Source organism: Phyllostomus discolor, chromosome 5 (genome assembly GCF_004126475.2).
Source record: "Phyllostomus discolor isolate MPI-MPIP mPhyDis1 chromosome 5, mPhyDis1.pri.v3, whole genome shotgun sequence".
Classification (NCBI taxonomy): domain Eukaryota; kingdom Metazoa; phylum Chordata; class Mammalia; order Chiroptera; family Phyllostomidae; genus Phyllostomus; species Phyllostomus discolor.
In genome coordinates this window covers 65,477,508-65,497,385 of record NC_040907.2, presented here as the reverse complement: position 1 = coordinate 65,497,385, position 19,878 = coordinate 65,477,508, and the positions used below count along the sequence as shown (strand labels likewise).

The following is a 19,878-nucleotide window of genomic DNA, read 5'->3' as shown; positions in this document are numbered from 1 at the left end:
GGACAGAGGATAATAAAAGCATTAGGACAGGAGAATGTGTTTTGCAGTTGGAGACATGGCCATATTATTTTTTCTCAAATGTTTTGTAAACACCCACCTGAGCCTTTAGAATTAAAGGGTGCTAAAAGTCAAAGAAGAATTAGCTGTAGGATGTGAATGTGTGTGTGTGTGTGTGTGTGTGTGTGTGTGTGTATGAATTGCCCTCAGTTTACCCAACTTCTTGATGACCTAAAGGAAAAGACTTATTGAGGGTGGCTACAATATTTGAGTAGAGACCCAGGAAGGCCAGGACTAGCAAATCCTGGGTCCAGCACTCAAGGATATTTTTTCTGGTGTGAAATCTTCAAATAATTTTTCACACATTTAAGAGTGAGTAACCCTTGACAGTAAACAAGTCCAAGAGGAGTGCAAAGAGGGCAAAATGATGTTTATGAAGGTTGGAATCTTGAGAAGCAAACGTTAGAACCTTTCTCTGAGAGGAGCCTCAAAGAAAGTTTCTCATGTCTTTGTGGATGGCTCTTAGTCAAGCACAGCAGACTTTATCTACTGACCAAGAAGGTGCTTTCCATAGATGTGTCATTTCAGAAAATGATGGGGAATTTCAGTTCTGCTCCAACCCAGTCTTCAATCAAATATACCTCCATATCAGTGCTGAGAGAAGAGAGTGAATTCTACCATTGAAACATCATTGCAGTGACAAAAATCCCAGTCCTGTGTTAGGTAGACATGTCTTTGAGTGGACAAAGTGTTATTGTCCAGTTAAATCTGAAAGTGAGTGACTTTTTTAGACTCTCCATCAGGAAAGTGTAGGAACGTTAGAAGCCTTTGGCTACATAGTAGTAGGGAAAATAGCTGAGTAAAGAGTGAGACGCACCCTCTCCTGTGTATTCTGGCTGCCATTTTAAGTGAGGGGAACAAAACCTTTCTGCCCCTTCCCTACAGCTTATGAAGCATATCTATAAAGCTTTGGGCACTTCCTCTTTGCAAATGTCTCTTTTATGGCTGCGTTTCCACATCCTGCTCTTATATTTAAAATTTCTTTGGAATATTCCATTTTAATGTCCCACTATCCACTAAAAATGACTAAATTCTAAACAGAACACAAAATAATATCTTCAAAATCAATTTTTCCTCTTTACTTGTCAATTTTAAACAGTAGTAGCCTTGTTTTATAAGACAACCAGATTGAAACCCTCAGAAATTAGTTTTATTCTCCTTCAGTTTATTCCCCATACACTGCCAGGCTGGATCCCAGACCACTATTAATCTGTTTGCCATGTAAACCTACAAACCAGAGCTCTACATCAATTTGCACATAGAATCCTAATCCTGCATCCTATAATCTATGTGCTCTTCATTGTTGGAGACTAGAGGAAAATAGGGTTTTTTTAGGTGATCATGTCACATTTTAATATAGGCAGTGATCTAATAAATGGGAAGATGGAAGATACGTCTTCACATAAGGTGACATGACAGACTTGGTGGGAATGGATATGGATAAAAACAGAATTTTGGAAAAAACACTGTCAAGGAAATAGACTGTGTTGACATTTCACATGGGCCATGAATAAAGAATTGAAGTTTAGTCAAAGATTTTGAGTCTAAGTAACAGAAAATGAGGGTGTTATTTAAACATGGAGGAAAACAGAAGTTGAGTTCAGAGGACAGGTGAATAAAATAGAAAGCCAGTGAAAAGAGTGGTCAAAGACATTAAAGCAACCCCTAAATTTTTAGATGTGTAATGATTATTCATTCTACTTCTTCAGATAAATCTCTTTCCAAGATACTTTTCTTCCAATTGCAAACCAAGTTCTTGAATTAATTCATTTAGTTTAAATTTATTTCACAGCAGTGAAAGGTGTGAGAAATCTTAGAAGTATGGTATTTTTTAAGCATTCACAGAAAAGTGGATACTATATTATGGGCCAGTCTATTTTTTTAGTGCAAAAATTTAACATTTTGATGTTATCCTGTAACCCAACACTATGTGAAAGGAAAAAGAAAAAATGTCTGTTATATTACTACTTACTTCACTACTTTACTATTTAATTTGGCCATATCTAAAGAATAATTTCTATTTCATACTTAAGTTTTGATTTAATTAACAATTAAATTTTATTTTACTTTGTAAAATATACAGAACTCAAAACTTGTAACAACCAAGGTAATTTTCTTGTTTATGTCTAAATGCAAACACAAAAACCTGAGGAATAGGAACTCAGACCTGAATAGACTTCTGGGAAGTGGCGGTGTTTCCAGATGCAAGGGTCCCAAAAGCATCAATGAGGCCGTTGTTCACGTCATTATCTGAGGCAAGAAAATGTCTTCCTCCTAAAATGTAAATACATTAAGTAGGCTGCTTTCTAATAAGTACTTACCACAACTTAGTAAGTTTAAGGTAACGGTAAATAAAACAATAGTTTTAGTATATATTATTAAAATATAACCAAACCAGATAGAGGTAAAGAATAACTCTAAAATATTAACTTGAAAGTATGATAACCAGCAAGTGTAAACTACCTTTATACTTCACTTATAGAAATCTCAGCTGGTTGAAATGCATTAAATAATCATAGAATCTAAAGAAAAGGTGTTATAATTCCATATATTAAAGCTCTCAGACTTCACACAGTCCCTTTGAAGAATTCCTATTTTTACTTTATGATACAGTTCTTAACAGTGCTGGCTTTGAGATTTCTAGCCACGGTGGGTCAGAATCTGAAAACTTGGATGGTTAAAGAGCTGCTATATCGAGGTAGCCTGGCAACAGCTGGTAATGAGGGGAGAGAAACACAGTAAGCAATGGAGACAAGTCTCCAAAAGTAGTACTTTTGGAGGGCTAATTGGGATAGAAGTAAAGTTTACAAAGGCCATGAAAGCACTTTGAATCTATGGGAGTTTGCACAACTAAGCATTTAAAAAGCAAGTGTGTGTTTGGTAACATTAGAAACCAACTCAATATACAGGGTGGGGCAAAAGTAGGTTTACAGTTGTCCATATGGAAAATAATACAATAATTAATAAATAATAATACAGAAGTAAACTGTATGTTTCATGTACTCCCAATTGTAAACCTACTTTTGCCCCACTCTGTAATAATTGATATCCTAAAGTTTTATATTGTGTATTCTCTACTATATTTAAGGCACTGAAAACATGTAATCCATTTTTATCACTAGTCTCTGTATCTAAGATAATAGTTGCCAGAGTAAATGTTTATCTAGAACCTTCTTTGTTATTTAGATCTGTTCAGCCTGAGCCTCTGTTAATCTTATTTCCCCCCTACACCTGCAGCCTAAGTAAACTTCGGTCTCCTGGATTTCTTACCACCCCTCCATGTGCCCTGCATCATCATTGCAACATGACTTTTCTACTCATGACCTGATCATCTGTTCTACCCCTTTTCTCCAGAGGAATTCAACGTCTTGTTCAAGGCCCAGCTCAGAGGTCACCTGGCCTCTCATGCCTTCTTTCCCTGACTTGTACAAACCCTGGGAGAATTAATGGCTTCCTCTGCTCACATAGGGTTTGTCTCATAGATAGTCCCCCTGTTATGCAGGAATGTTATCTGATTATGCTACCTGATTAGCAGATTTATTTGTCACTCTAGTCAGCTGGACTCTGAGCACCTTGCAAACAGAGATCAGGTCTGGTTTAATTCTGGTCCGTAGCTCCTGGCACAGTGCCTTCAGAGCTCAAAAGAAGTTAAGTTGTCAGTCTCTACACTTACACATTGCTATTAAAGGACTGGCATATACAGGCCATATTTTACCTGTTATGTCGCTCATCTGTGTGACTGCTGGATCAGCACCTGGTCCCAAAGCAATTGAATGAATGATGGCTCCACTTTTTGACACTTCATCAATACAAGTGTTTGCAGTGTTATCCTCCCCATCGGTCAGCAGCACTATTTCAGACCCATCTGTTTGGGAGTACTTTTTTCTAATGATCTAATCAGAGTACAAATACAAAACATTCCTAGGTGAAGTAGACTTACAGGAAATTAGAGAAAGATGTACAGAGAAAATAAAATGTGGCCCTGGGTGGCGTAGCTCAGTGGATTGAGTGTGGGTTGCGAACCAAGCATCGCAGGTTCGATTCCCAGTCAGGGTACATGCCTGGGTTGCAGGCCATGACCCCCAGCAACCACACATTGATGTTTCTCTCTCTCTCTCTCTTTCTCCCTCCCTTCCCTCTCTAAAAATAAATAAATAAAATCTTTAAAAAATGTGCAGAAAAAAGAGATAGCTTCTATTTTCAAATTATAGAATCTGCAATCAACAACCCCTAAGAGAAGTTAAACGTGACTGTATTTTCTGTCCATCTGCTACAGAGAATATTTGCTCAAGTGAAGTTATGTGGGAGCGGGGCTTTGGAACATCCTACTTGGGTTAAATAACAGTGGCATCTCAGTCTGGGGAAGTCAAGTCAACCAGGCACTAAAAATGTGATTGCAGAGTAGCATTAAATATTTCTCATTTCTTTGACTAGACCTTGCTCTGACAAGCCTTCAGTATATAAAATCTGTTGCATAGATAGCTAAATGCATTATGAAACTACTTGGACATTAAAAAAATCTTAATGGTTTCAAATTAGGGAACCCTCAGTATGCTTATAGAGAAAGGATATGGAAAGTTCTAAGCAGGTCAAGGTTAGAGATCTTGTTATGTAACTTTTATTGTACATCTAAAAGTAGCAAGCACAAAACTAGGTATATTGGTAGTACTCAGAGGATATGTGAATTATGTTTATTGAGATGGAATTCTATTTGTGACTTGAACCCCTTTCCTAGAAAGCCAAACAGTTTTCACTCATATTTCTGAATCTAGGCTCCTATAAAAAAGGATAAAGAGAATTTGTCACAGGATAACAATTACATTTTATCATCTCTGACAGGTTTAATTGGTAGTGGCTTCTTGGCATACCAGTTGGAGAAATTCAGTGCGGGCCAAGTGGAAAAACTGATGGATTTATCAGTGACTTCCATGGGGTTGGAGTAGAGGTGTGTGGATTTGCAGAAAAGGGTTTGCTGTGTGAAATCCCTGACAAACTGAGACTGAGAAATGGGAAATGCTTTTATATATTTACTGCATCACCATCACATTCTCCCTGCACATTTCATTGCAAAATGAAGATCCAAAGATTAAGCAGATTTCTCTTTTCTTCACCTTTGCCTTTCTTGTATTAGTTATTCACTAAGCACTTAATGTGTGTTAGTCAATGTTTTGGTTGCTGGGGATTCAACAGGACTAGACTACATGGCTCCTGCATTCCTGGCAAGAATGGGATGAAATTTAAAAATATTTACTGAATCATCAGAGAAATACAAATTAAAACCACAATGAGATACCATCTCACACCTGTCAAAATGGCTATCATCAGTAAATCAACAAACAACAAGTGATGGTGAGGATGTAGAGAAAGGGGAACCCTTTTGCACTGTTGGGGGGAATGCAGACTGATGCAGCCACTGTGGAAAGCAGTATGAAGATACCCCAAAAAACTAAAAATGGATTTGCCTTTTGACCCAGCAATCCCACTTATGGGAATATATCCAAAGGAACCCAAAACACTGATTTGGAAGAACATAAGCACCCCTGTGTTCATTGCAGCATTATTTACAATTTTCAAAACATGGGAATGGCAGTTTCCATGGGTCCATCAATAGATGAAAGAATAAAATAACTATAGGACATTTGCATAATGGAATACTACTTGGCCATAAAAAAGAGAAAATTTTACCTTTGCAACAGTATGGATGAACTTGGAGAATGTATACTAAGTGAAATAAGCCAGTCAGAGAAAGACAAATACCATATGATTTTACTTATGTGGAATCTAATGAACAAACTGAACTCACAAGTGAAATCGAGACAGACTCATAGATGGAGAGCAGGATGACAGCTAGTGGGGAAGGGGAGGTAAGAGGGTGGAGGAATGGAGCAAAAAAGAAAAAGGAATCATAGACCTGGGCAACAGTGTGGTGATTGCTGGGGGAGTGGAATGTGAGAGGACTAAAAGGTAATATAAAAATACAATAAAGGTTAAATTAAAAAATATTTATGGAGATAGAGGTGAGGGACTGAGGAGAGAAAAGATTAGTGGCAAAGAGAATATATTCTGTCATTTAAGAGAAACAACACAGTGTTATAGTGCTATATTTTCTGAAGCACTTGCTAAGTGTTAAATGTATTTTATACAATGTGTAATTCAAGTTCAAGCTCCCAGTGTGTCCCTAGACCACTATCCTACTACCATTCTTACTCCCTACAGTTTATTTTATACAGGGCAACCAGAGTCATCTTCTTAATACACGAATTGATGATTAGTCTCCTATACTTAAAACCCTTCAGTAAGTTTCTGTTGTACTTAAAATAAAATAAAAACCTCTTATATTTTTTAAGCTTTGAAATATCTAGACATTATCTACCTGCCAACTACATTTTGCACCCCCTCATTTGTCAAACTCCAGTGCCACTAGCTTTATAAATTTGTAGAATAATCCAGTTCTTTTCTTAAGGGATTTGCACTTGCCTCTCTGCCCAAACTGACTGCCCTTTCTCATCCTTCAAATCATAGCTTAACGGTTACCCTTCAGAGAGGGTCTCAGTGGCCTCTCCACCTGAAGGAGGCAGTGCCCCTGCTTCCCCAGTTACTCTGTCTCATCACTCTCTTTGGTTTCCTTACAACACTGTCTTCACAACCTACCATTATTGTGTTTATTCACTTATTTATTTATGTATTTTCAGATCCTTACTGAAATCACATGCACCACAAGAACAGAGAGGCTTTGCTTGGCACATAAGTATATGTTGAATAAATTATATGTTTGCCCCTTACTTCCTACAATAAATATATCTTGAAAAAATTAAAACATGAAAAACCCTATGTGCTAGCTTTTATTACCCCATTTGACCAATGAGGTAATTGATGACTTCAGAGATGACGAGTCATGGTTAGTGCCGCAAGGCTAGGAAGTGATCATTGGAGTTTTCACCTAGGACTTCATGCTAGAAAGCTACACTAAAATGTTATACAATTTATAAGTGAGAGAGATTTAATAGTCTTGGGAACAACAGGAAATGCTACAAGAAGCAGTGAGGAATTTGAAGAATTGGTAGAATCTTAGCTTGTGAAGACGGAAAGAAGAAACATCTTAGACAGAGGAATTGCCTGGTTAAGGGCACGGAGGCTGTTAGTACGTGGTGGGCTCGGACAACAATGTGCATGGCAAATTGGTTACAGCATAGAGCACCAGAAAGGGAGCAATGAGAAAAAAGGCTGGAAAGAGAGATGAGAGCAGTTTTACTGAGGGGGTAAGAGACTTTTGAGTAACATCAGACTGAAGAATTCAGACTTAACTCTATTGACTGTGAGGGGAGAGTGAAGATTTCTGAGCAGGAAAATGACACATTTACATTAATTATAAGCTCAAGATGAAAATTTGGAAAAAATAAGATTTATGATAATAGATGTCAATTATATATTTACTATATAATAAAATTGTTCTCATATCTGAATATATTCCGTTTAATTCCCATAATTTCCTATGAGGTAGACATTCTTATGTGACCATATTCTATAGATAAGGCATTGAGGTGCTAAAAACGTTGCCTAAGATCACATAGCTGGGAAATAGCAGTCAGTATTGTGACGTCAGAACTCACGTTCTCACCCCTGTTCCTTACTCCATGACTAACAGTCCCTGCTACATCTGCCTTAATAGGTAAGCATCTTATTGTCCTAACTGTATGCCACAGAAAGTAAAATGGGGATTGGCTCAAGGTGGCATCTTACCATATAACTTGTCTCATTGCCTTAAAGGTTGATAACTTTTGCTGCCCAATCACAGTTATTTATTTAACTAACATTTATTGACCACTGGCTATTGTAAGGTCAAAAAAACAACCCCCCCCCAACACACCACAAAGAAAGAAAGAAACAAACAAAAAAACAATGTCCCTGACTTCACTGGACTTACACTCAGTGGCATTATTATAGTACTATATTTACCCATCAGTTTCTTCACTGAGTCACTGATCCACTAAGAAAGTCAAGTGAATTAGTTATGCTAAAGTTAGTGAGCAAGTATGGGCAGCAGCAATAATAGAAAAATGTCCCAATAATAAAAAAACAAACATTGCTGGCTGATGTTGCTCAGGTCATGGGGCATTGCACTGCAAAGTGAAAGGTGGCTGTTCCAATTCCTGGTCAGCACACAGGCCTGGGATATGGATCAGAGGTAAGTTGGGGCACATAGGAGAGGCAAGTGATGTTTTCTCTAACATTGATGTTTCTCTCCCTCTCTTTCTCCCTCCCTTCTCCTCTCATTAAAAATAAATAAGTGAAATATTTTAAAAAATCCAAACAAACTATAGAAGCAGTATGAATTTCACCTGAAATGCTGATCGAATTCCAGAGCAGATGGAAGTTCCCCCATCAGCTGCTGTAGGCAAGAGATTTGAGAGCATTTCTCTTTCCTTGGTGCTTATTATTTGGATCAGCTCACTTTTAATGGAGGCACTACTATCAAAGTGCACCATCCCCACCCAGGTTCCATTTCCAATAATCTGCAGCAGGAACTTTGCGGCTTGATTCATTCGATTTAGGCGATCAGAACCCTGAATAAACAAGGCAAGAAAAACAATCAAGTGGTTTTGACAGGAAAATAGTAACAGTTTACATAAAGTGAGTAAACAGAAGCTGTTAAGAATTTCATGTTATTAGTCATTTCTCTTATTGGTAATTGGTATTATTAAAGAAAGCAATTTTAAATTGATAACATTTCAAAAATATAGTTATGTGCATTATGAACACATATAGTATATTAAGGAACAAAGGCTTTTACCTAGCAGTGATTCTTGGCTACTTGGCTCCCAAACTGCAGGTGCAGGTTCAGGGGCTGGGTTGGAATTGCAGGGTGATGATTCACACCTTGGAGACTTCCTAAGTACTGCTGCAGTATGAAGATGAAACCACTTCCTAGGTCCCAGGTATCAAACCAGACTATCAGGATTCCAGCTAGAGACTGAAATTTCCCATCCATTGGAGACTAAACAATTTGAAAGTTAAAACCTTCTTGAGCTGCAGCTAAATTCTGAGAGGCCCCCTTCCACCTCTTTTGCTCCTAACCTCTCCCTGTCATTTCTCCTCTAATGGATTAATCAGAATTGGTTCTCTGGTAACCCACTAAGACTCACATCCCTCTTACCTAGGTGAATGCCCAGATGTAAGTCTCTTCATACATTTGTCTTTTTCCAGTCCCTCAGCACCAATTTATCTGTAGTACCTCCCCTTAACACATGCCCAAATTCCCTTCTGAACTCCCTAGACCCAGATCATAGTGAGAGACTTCTACGTCCCCATCTTTGAGGGCTCCCTGTCACTTTGTTTTACCTTTAAACCTGCCCTTGTCATCTCTCCCCAATGATATTTCTATGTGCTGGTGTTTAGCACTGATGCTCTTCTGAAACCCTGTGCTATTGTGGATTATTCTCTGCCCCTTTGAGTATCCACACAATCCCTCGTTTGTCAAATATATTGTTTCTGATCTTCAGCATGCTCAGTTCTATCTCAAATGTGCCATCCTTCTGGATGCCTTATCACATTATGTCTGCTCTTTTGTAGGCCATTTATTTCAGTAATTATATATTGAGCACCTATATGTGGTAGATCTCACTTGAGGCAAAAGGGAGACAAAGATGAGAAAGGTATGGTTTCAGGTAGTAGAGGACTGGTTCCTAGAATATGGTTCCAAGTCCTAGAGGGGTGCCTCATCTAGTGGCAGACAAATGTGTGATTTCACTATATGTACAGTAATAGAGGTTTGCACAGTTCACTGTGGGAGACCAGCAGAGGGTCTTCAGCCCAGCCTGGAAGGCCAGTCCCTCTCCTGGAGGAGCTGGGTGCCTGTACCAAATCTTGAAGGAGGAGTGTGAGTGAACCAAGTAATGTGGAAGGGAAAGTTTTCGCAATGCAACTGTGAACACTTCAAGGGTATGGATCTCTATTGCTAGAGCCTAGAACCGTGCCATTTACTAAATGATAGTGGAAGGAATGAGTGGCTAAATCTGACCATGTTTTCCTTATGGTGGTGCTTTTTGTTCATTAAGGTGGTGCTTTCTGATCATTAAGAGGTCCTTTAATAGATGATGAAGCAGACTGACTCTGAAAGGAGTTCAGCAATCCACTTTGTCCTCATGTCTGTCAAGTATTTCCAGCAGGTAAAGGGGGCAGAGGAGAAAACGCTTCAATATTTCAATCTATGTTCCAAGCTTCTAACTAAATCTTTACTAATGGACCTAAAAGTCCTCCTGTGTAAACCCTCCGTTTTCTGGAAGAAAAGAAAAAGACCCTCAGGTTTGGACTTTTAAACTCCATTGCCATCCTTTTTTCATTACAATAGTCACTGGCCATTCTGAGGTCCTGGTCCCAGGACATGATGGGACTTATGCCACCATGCAGTTTAACAACCCAGGTGAAGGCAGTGTTCTGGGTGTTCTTAGGCATTCACTCCCCCACCCCACTTGCCCACTAGTTACTATATCTAGGAAAAATGGGCCCATGACTTACTGCATGAACTTACCCCCATGCTTCCAGATTTATCAAGAACTAGGCATACAATTCTTTCTCTGGCCCGCAGCAGTGAGAAGACAGGTGGAGAGGGTGATCCCGCCATAGGTGTGGAGTTCTTTATGTCCTCAGAATTGCTGATTACCTCCCAGGTGCTTCTGTAATCACACTTTTCATTTTGTAGGCTTGGAGCTTCTCGGTTGTGGTTTTTTTCATTACAGAATTCAACAACCTTGAAGGTTAATAAAATGAGAATAATAAGTTTTATATAGAATGCATTTAAAATTTGACTAAAAATTTGATGAAAATAAAAACATCTGATCTGCAAATATGCTTTTTATTTAATGCAATATAATTCATTGAGGAATCACATAATAAATAGTAAGGTGGATTTTCAATAATAGTAATAATAAGTAACACTAATTGAGTGCTTACTATGTGCCAGTCAATGTTCAAAGAATTCTATATCAATACATCTAATTGTTCAGGTCACCTGCACATATATTTTGCAAACAGGGTAACATGTACTTGGATTATAAATATACAATATGAAGTATGACATACTTACAGAATCAATACCTTGCATAAACATTATGGATGTCTTTTCAGTCTGATATTTATCAGGGAAGAATTGACAATCTTTTTCAAACAGTTTTGTCTTAGAATCAATTCTGCATCTATTAAGTGTACAACTGTTTCCTTGACACTTATGAACTCTATTCATACCAGTAATACCTGTGGAACACCTGCAAATAGGTAACAGTTAGTCTTTGAGGCAATCTAACCATTAACATTTTTGAAAATCTTGTGTTTCTCTATTCACAAGGATCCTTACATTAGGATTTTTATTTTTATTTGCCCGCAAAATTTAAGGATTTCTACCAGAGTTGTTTTCCAAGAAGTTTCAGAGGGAAATTTTAAGTGGTATCTCCAGCATACCCAATGGCTGAGTTATCTGCTGAGATTAAAGTTGCTGCTGCCCTGCTTACACAAATGGCTGGAGGCTCCCCTTTTCCCAACAGCTTTCCTGGTGGCCTTGTGGTAGTAAATGCCTCACAGGCATCTAGGCAAGGCAACTTGTGAAACCATTTACTCTTGGTACCACCTTAGCTTCTTCTTCATAGGTTGTTGTCATAGAAGATATCTCCAAAAGAATGTGATGTGACATCACTACAAGTGTTTTGATTAGTCAAGAAGCATTTTTATCCAAAGTGAAATACGGCCTGAGGGAAAGACTGAGGTACTGCCTAGGACAGGACAGAATGGTGGAGGCATTTTAGACATATGTTTTATTGCATGGAACTAAAATTATGTCCACGTTGCATGGATATAACAAACATGCTGGGATGTGAATATATCCCATCTTTTCAATGTGTTTCCAGTTGATATTTAAGAAACAGTGACTAGCTTTTATACAGTCATTTAGGGAGTCTGCTACATATATGTATGCTCCTACTACCCCAAAACTCAGTGAATATTATGTCATCTATATTAACAATCATGATGAATTTTCTGCAGTAGAAACTAGACATTTAGGGGGAATGTGATGTAAACAAATGTAATCAATGTAACACTCTTTAGAATCTGTGTCCTGAAACTGGTGCTATGAGCTGATAAAAGGCCTTCATTGAAATCCTGTATCTTTGAGTTTGTGCATTTTTAATAAGTCCCCAGCTCCAGTGGGGCATCTAAGATTGATTAAATTGATGGCACACAATTTTAGATAGATTTCTTCCACCCATTCAGTTCTCTTGATCTCAGAACTGCAAGGATTGCCTTTTATTAACTGTGATGTTGGATTGGTATTTTAAAATAAATTTTATAAATCCTAAGAAATCCCTGTTGAGTCCTTGAAGCTGGTTGATTTCATTTACAACTTCAGCGTAAATGAGTTCTGGCAGCCATAGTGGAGAGGTGTGCCGCCTTGGCTTCCAAATGTTCCTGGAGTTATCTGTATTTTAAATGGGCAACTAGTCCTTGGAGATACATTTTCTGAAAACAAAACAAAACAAAACAAAACAAAGAAGCACTGTTTTGTAATATGGCATCTGTTATCTACATTGGGACAAAATGAATGGTATTTCAAATAAATCAAAGTAAGGAAAAGAGGATGTTAACAGGCTGAAGTAATTTAAGAAAATTGTCAGAGCAGAATTAAATGACATAGAGACTAAAAGCACAATTCTAAAGATCAATGAATCCAAGAGTTGGTTCTTTGAAAAGATAAACAAAATCGACAAGCCTTTAAGCAGACTCATCAAGAAAAAAAGAGAGAAAACCCAAATAAACACAATAAGAAATGAAAGAGGAGAGATTACAACAGATACCACAGAAATACAAAGGATTGTAACAAATTACTACAAAGAGCTGTATGCCAAGAAATTTGAAAACCTAGATGAAATGGACAAATTTCTAGAAAAATATAACCTTCCAAAACTCAATAAAATGGAAGCAGAAAGCCTCAACAAACCAATAACAGCAAAAGAAATCGAAGCAGTAATCCAAAAACTCCCAACACACAAAAGCCCTGGACCAGATGGTTTCACAGGAGAATTCTACAAAGCATTTAAGGAAGAACTAACACCTATCCTTCACAGACTATTTCAAAAAATCCAAAAAGATGGAAGACTACCAAACTCTTTTTATGAGGCCAACATCATCTTAATCCCAAAACCAGATAAAGACACAACAAAGAAAGAAAACTACAGGCCAATATCGCTGATGAACATTGACGCTAAAATCCTCAACAAGATACTGGCAAACCGCATCCAACAGTACATTAAGAAGATCATACACCATGACCAAGTTGGATTCATCCCAGGTATGCAAGGATGGTACAATATACGCAAATCAGTAAATGTAATACATCACATAAACAAAAGCAAAGACAAAAACCACATGATCATATCGATAGATGCAGAAAAAGCATTTGATAAGGTACAGCACCCATTTATGATAAAAACACTCAGTAAAGTGGGAATAGAGGGAGCATTCCTCAACATAATAAAGGCCATATATGAGAAACCTACAGCCAACATTATACTCAATGGGCAAAAATTAAAATCTTTTCCACTAAAAACAGGAACAAGACAAGGATGTCCACTTTCACCACTTCTATTCAATATAGTACTGGAGGTTCTAGCCACAGCAATCAGACAAGAAAAAGAAATAAAAGGAATCCAAATCAGAAAGGAGGAAACAAAACTGTCACTGTTTGCAGATGACATGATAGTGTACATAGAAAATCCTATAGACTCCACCAAAAAACTGCTTGACCTAATAAATGAATTTGGTAAAACAGCGGGATACAAAGTCAATATCCAGAAATCAAAGGCATTTCTGTACACCAACAATGAAACAGCAGAAGCAGAGATCAAGAAAAAAATCCCATTTGAAATAGCAAAAAGGAAAATAAAATACCTAGGAATAAACCTAACCAAAGAGGTAAAAGACTTGTATTCAGAAAACTACATAACACTGAGGAGAGAAATCAAGGAGGACACAAACAAATGGAAACATATACCGTGTTCATGGATTGGAAGAATTAATATCATTAAAATGTCCATACTACCAAAAGCAATCTACACATTCAATGCAATACCGATTAAAGTACCAATGGCATATTTCACAGACATAGAACAAACACTTCAACAATTTATATGGAACCATAAACGACCCCGAATAGCTGCTGCAATTTTGAGAAAGAAGAGTAAAGTAGGAGGAATCACAATACCTGACATTAAACTATACTACAAGGCCACTGTAATCAAAACAGCCTGGTACTGGCATAAAAACAGGCACATAGACCAATGGAACAGAACAGAGAGCCCAGAAATAAACCCAAGCCTCTACGGTCAATTAATATTCAACAAAGGAAGCAGCAACATAAAATGGAATAAAAATAGCCTCTTCAACAAATGGTGTTGGGAGAACTGGACAGCTACGTGCAAAAAAATGAAACTCGAGCACCAACTTACACCTTATACAAAAATAGATTCAAGGTGGATAAAAGACTTAAATATAAAGTGTGACACCATTAAAGTCCTAGAAGAGAACGTAGGTAGGAAAATCTCAGATATTTCACGCAGAAACTTTTTTACTGACTTGTCTCCTAGAGCAAGGGACATAAAGGAAAGAATAAACAAATGGGACCTCATCAAAATTAAAAGCTTTTGCACAGCTAAGGAAAACAGTATCAAAATAAAAAGAGAACCAACTGTATGGGAAAACATATTTGCTAATGATACCTCAGACAAGGGTTTAATCTCCAAAATATATAAAGAACTTACGCGACTCCACTCTAAGAAGACAAGTAACCCAATTAAAAAATGGGCAAAGGACTTGAACAGACAATTCTCCAAGGAGGACATACAGAAAATCCAAAGACACATGAAGCGATGTTCAATATCGCTAGCCATCAGAGAGATGCAGATTAAAACCACAATGAGATACCACTTCACACCAGTCAGAATGGCCATCAGAAACAAAGCAACAAACAACAAGTGTTGGAGAGGTTGTGGAGAAACGGGGTCCCTAGTGCACTGTTGGTGGGACTGCAGACTGGTACAACCATTATGGAAAGCAGTTTGGAACTTCCTCAGAAAACTAAAAATGGATCTGCCTTTTGACCCAGCAATTCCATTGCTGGGACTCTATCCTAAGAACACTAAAACACCAATACAAAAGAACCTTTGCACCCCGATGTTCATAGCAGCACAATTTACAATAGCTAGGTGCTGGAAGCAACCTAGATGCCCATCAGTAAATGAATGGATCAAAAAACTATGGTACATTTACACAATGGAATTCTATACAGCAGAAAGAAAGAAGGAGCTCATACCCTTTGCAACAGCATGGATGGAGCTGGAAAGCATTATGCTAAGTGAAACAAGCCAGGCAGTGAAAGACAAATACCACATGATATCACCTTTAACAGGAATCTAAACAACAAAACAAAACAAAACAAAAAACTAGCAAAATATAACCAAAGACACTGAAATAGGGGATAGTCTGACAGTGGCCAGAGGGGAGAGAAGAGGGAATTTCAGGGGGGAATGGGAAGGGATTACAGGAACAAATTTGGAGGACACATGGACAAAAACTAAGGGTGGGGGGTAATGGGGGGAAGGGGGGAGGGTTGGGTGGAGGGGCTGGAACGGGAGTAGGGGGGAGAAAACTGTACTTGAACAATGATTGAAATAAAAAAAAAAAAAAGAAAATTGAAGTGGTCGTGCCTTGTTGCTTCAATTTTTTTTGACGAAGCACTGTAGTAAGGTTTCTTTTCATTGTACTCATCAAACACTCCCCAGCGGAGATGGGCCCACTCATGGACAAACAGTCTACCTGTGGGAAAATATTCCAAACACATGATCAAAATTCAAGTGACAAAATTCATCCTTCACATATTTTAAGAAATGTCCTAGTTATATTTGGGTTTTAAGTAAGTGACAATATTTATTTATTTTTGTTTGTGAAAACATATAGCATTATCTTAAATTATAATATTGTATATAGTATATCATCTTTTACTTCAACATGTGAAATCAACAAAACATTTATTATGTGTGTATGTATATTCTATGGATGAAATAGACTGGGCTTGGTTCTTGGGGGCAGGGGACAAAATGTCTTAGATATTCCAATAGTTTTTGGTTCTACAAAGTTTACTCCTGTTTGGGAACCACCCTGCCTGGTTTCAGAAGCTGTAACCACCCCCCCCCGCCCCCCGCCCCCCCCCCCCCCCCCCCCCCCCCCCCCCCCCCCCCCCCGGCTAAAGCTGAGTGAGAGACCTTGGGACTCAAGCCACTAAGGAGACAAAGCTTATCTCCTTGGCAGGGGTGCTGCCTCTGCCCCCTTTTACTTCACCCTGCTTGGCCCTGGGCAGATGACTGATTAGCCAAAGATGGGTAAGATTCCTCAAAGGAGAGATGACCTAAGACAGGTATGGTCATGAAGGGGCCCTCAGGGAAGGACTTGGGGGGCTATAGAAAAAGGGAGTGATGGACCCTCACTCCTCAGCTTTGACACAGCCTGAGTCCTCATTCTGTGCAAGAAGTCTCCTAATCTCTTGGCTGCCTTACTTCCCCTGCCTGATTTAAGCCTGAAACAATGCTGGAGGGTGGTGTAGCCCTGGGCAGGAATAGGCAGTTGGTAGGAATCAGGCCTAAGAAAGAATGTCTAAAATCCTGTGAAACCTGCTTTGTTTAGAATGCCCTCAATTTTCTCATAAAGGTCCGAGCATGAAATGAGTTTGTTTCCCAAAGTGTTATAGCCCTTTAGCTAACTGACCCTGACTCAGAATAAGCCCTCATAGTTCTTTGTACTTATCTATTATTTGATCATTACTGCCTGACAATGATTGACGAGCTTTATCTGTATTCCTATGCAAATTGAACCCAATAAAAGCCCATTGAGGAACAGGCTCCTGGCCCTTCTCCTTTGAGAGATGGGACACCTTTCCTCCCCAAGCAGATCATGTCTTGGTAGACTTATTCTCAGCTGTGGTGGATGTGGGAATCCCTGAGGGTGGAGCCCCCCACCCACAACTCCTACCAATAACATGAACAGATATGTAAAATTTGTGGTACTAAAATTTCAACTAAATGTTAAAAATGTCTATTAGTATTCCCTAGGGGAATAAATAATGAAAAAAAATGGAAACATTGGTATAGATCATATATAATGTTGAGGATAGCTAAATGAAGTGGTTAATTTATAACACTTAGGACTTACAAGCATTAATTATATGAAAATAATTATAAATTATATACTTAACACTATACTAGGTACTAGGAAATATAAAATGAATAGGATATATTCTTTATTAGGATGAACTTACAGGGAGTCAGAATGAAAACATTTTTTTTCTACAAATTTCAGGGTAAACGGAAAAATAAAGGTAAATCCACAGCTTGATGGAAGAAAAACCAAGTGGAATTTTGTTTTATTAGTATTAGCAAAGCTTCGAGGAAATAGACATGGAGAAGGGGAAGTTGGAAATACGAGGTATGTCATTGTCTCAGTTCCAGCTAGCCTGTGCTCATTCTGACAGCATTCTCTCTTTGTGTGTCTACTTTTCCTATCTACTGTGATGGCAGTCCCCAGCAAACCAAGCTAATGCCAGGATGGTTCAAATATACTTCCAGGTAATTGTTGTTGTTGTTATCATTTTATTACTTCTTGCATATATTTTGAGGACTATGTTCTCAATCTTACTTTTCAAGAGCCATGTTGTTGTCAGAACACTGTTTTTTTTAGAATGTGAGTTTTTCACAAACACATGTTTAACATTACAGGAGAAACCTCTGTCTAAGAGTGAGGGGAAAACTGTCAGTTATGGAATAGGGCTGAGGGGAGGGTTATGAGCAAAGAGCAAGAGCTCAAGTGGGGATGTTATCTTTAAAAACTGGAGAAAATCCTCCTCCAGATTAGGTGAAGGCTGGCATGAGTTTAGAAGTAGAGAAGAAAAAGGCAGGGGTTCTGTTTTCTTAATGAAGGCATCTGTTGATTGATGATATTGAATGAAGTGACTGGAGATCTTGAAAAATATGGTAGAAGTTTTAAAACAGTTGCTGAGAAACGAGAAAGGGAATTGGGAAGAGGCAAGTTCCACCTTGCTGAGTAGCTTTGGGGGCTTCACTAGTTTTAAAAATGTGCTTTTGTAATGATACCAATTAATTTTGTAATTTTCTTTCACAGTCTTGGAAACATTAACAGGGACAAATGGAAACTACCTGGAAATTCATCAGAGATGATATGGCAAGTTGGGTGAAACATAAGGATACAAATGGTGAGGGACTTGAGCTATTTATACTTTGCTGGACATGCTAGGTAGGGACAAAATTAAAGCTATAAGGGAGCAAAAGATTAGAGGTGCCAAGGAGAAGAAACATGGTCAGACTAACATATGGGGGAGCATCAAGATTGGGATGGGATGAGATGATGGAGCTTTCAAGACTGGGGTGGGGGGCGGGGAACAGGTTCAGGTAATGATGAGAGCCAGAGCTAACTGAGTGGCAGAAATGAGAGACTTAGTGAATGCTCATTGAATGGACAATGGAAGAAGGAGAGATAATCTTGGGGTTTGTGGATTCAGGCATGTTTTCCTGTTTAGCAACATGTGAAATAATGTGCTTTCATTCATTTGAACCAATGATCTTAACTTTTGGATTGAACTAGATGAAATTGCCATTTTTTTTTATAGGTGCAAGTGATCACTAATAGATGAGCACATCTGGTTCAACCAAAGAAGTTAAATGATAATATCAGTAACTACAGCCCAGGAGTCTTTTCTCTTGGCAGGCAACTGTCATCTAGGCTTTTTTTCAGCTTTTCATGCATTTACCTTCCATCAAGGTGGCATGTGATTGATTAACATCCAGATGCGGAGAAGTTGAAAATTAAGATCTGAAAAGTATGGTTTGTAAGAAAAAGACTTATTGTTGTTCTGTGTTCAAATCCCTGTAGACACTCTACTGAGTACAGTTACTTGGATTATCTAATTTAACATTCACAACGATGCTATAAAGTAGTAACACCTCTATTCAACATTTCACAGGAAATAAGGGCAGAGAGGCTAGCTCACTTGTTGAAGGTCACACAGAGCCAGTAAGTAGGGGAGCTCTAAGGCTTGTACACTTAACCTGGGTACACAGCTGCTTTTTGGAATCATTGCAAACTATATGTTGACCTAAATTCCTACCTGTTGGTCCATATTCACTTTGTTTTTTCCCAAGTACAAAGTCAGGGGTGAGATGAATGTTTTTTCCTTTTTCTCCACATTCTGTGAACTGCTTGGTGTATGGTTCATCTCTACCTGGTAGGATAGGTGGTGCGACTAAAACATCAGCCTGAGAATGTTTAAAAAGATGTTTAAAACATTAGGAGTATAAAAGATAACTTTTAGATTGGAAAACTCTGAAACAATTTGCAGCACAGTGGAGAAGAACCAGAAAATATAACATTTTAAGAAAAGTTTTTTTGACTCTTACATGTTCATAGCTTTCATATTTTGGTATCTTGTACAGAGAGTTTTCCTTCCAAGTGTCAGGAATTAATATTGATACATTTTTGAAATGAAGTCTTTTCCCTGTGGCTTCAAATAGGTAAGTAGAAGCTTTGGTCACCATGTCCTGTTACAAAGCAAAAAAATACATGAGGATGGTCAAGTGAGAGTGAGCTAAATGTGCAGAGGTTCATCACAGGCATTTACCAGATTGAGAGTGAACAGAACAAGCAACTGACTAGTGGGCAAAGTCTCTGCTTCAGAATTCTAACTCTACCACCTTTCAATCCAAATTTATAGCT

The 19,878-nt window shown here is 38.2% G+C and overlaps 1 protein-coding gene across 1 annotated transcript in view; it reads right to left on the bottom strand.

The window, feature by feature from the left end:
- The window catches only part of LOC114497386 (calcium-activated chloride channel regulator 4-like), a 35,034-nt gene that overhangs the window by 5,873 nt on the left and 9,283 nt on the right, over positions 1-19,878 (bottom strand). Inside the window, exons 2-9 of the mRNA XM_028513109.2 lie at positions 19,563-19,703; positions 19,274-19,421; positions 15,807-15,915; positions 11,141-11,318; positions 10,586-10,804; positions 8,397-8,621; positions 3,773-3,950; positions 2,225-2,331 (exon numbers count right to left, since the gene is read on the bottom strand). Coding sequence (XP_028368910.1) covers positions 2,225-2,331; positions 3,773-3,950; positions 8,397-8,621; positions 10,586-10,804; positions 11,141-11,318; positions 15,807-15,915; positions 19,274-19,421; positions 19,563-19,703 — 1,305 coding nt within the window. The remainder of the gene's footprint in view (positions 1-2,224; positions 2,332-3,772; positions 3,951-8,396; positions 8,622-10,585; positions 10,805-11,140; positions 11,319-15,806; positions 15,916-19,273; positions 19,422-19,562; positions 19,704-19,878) is intronic.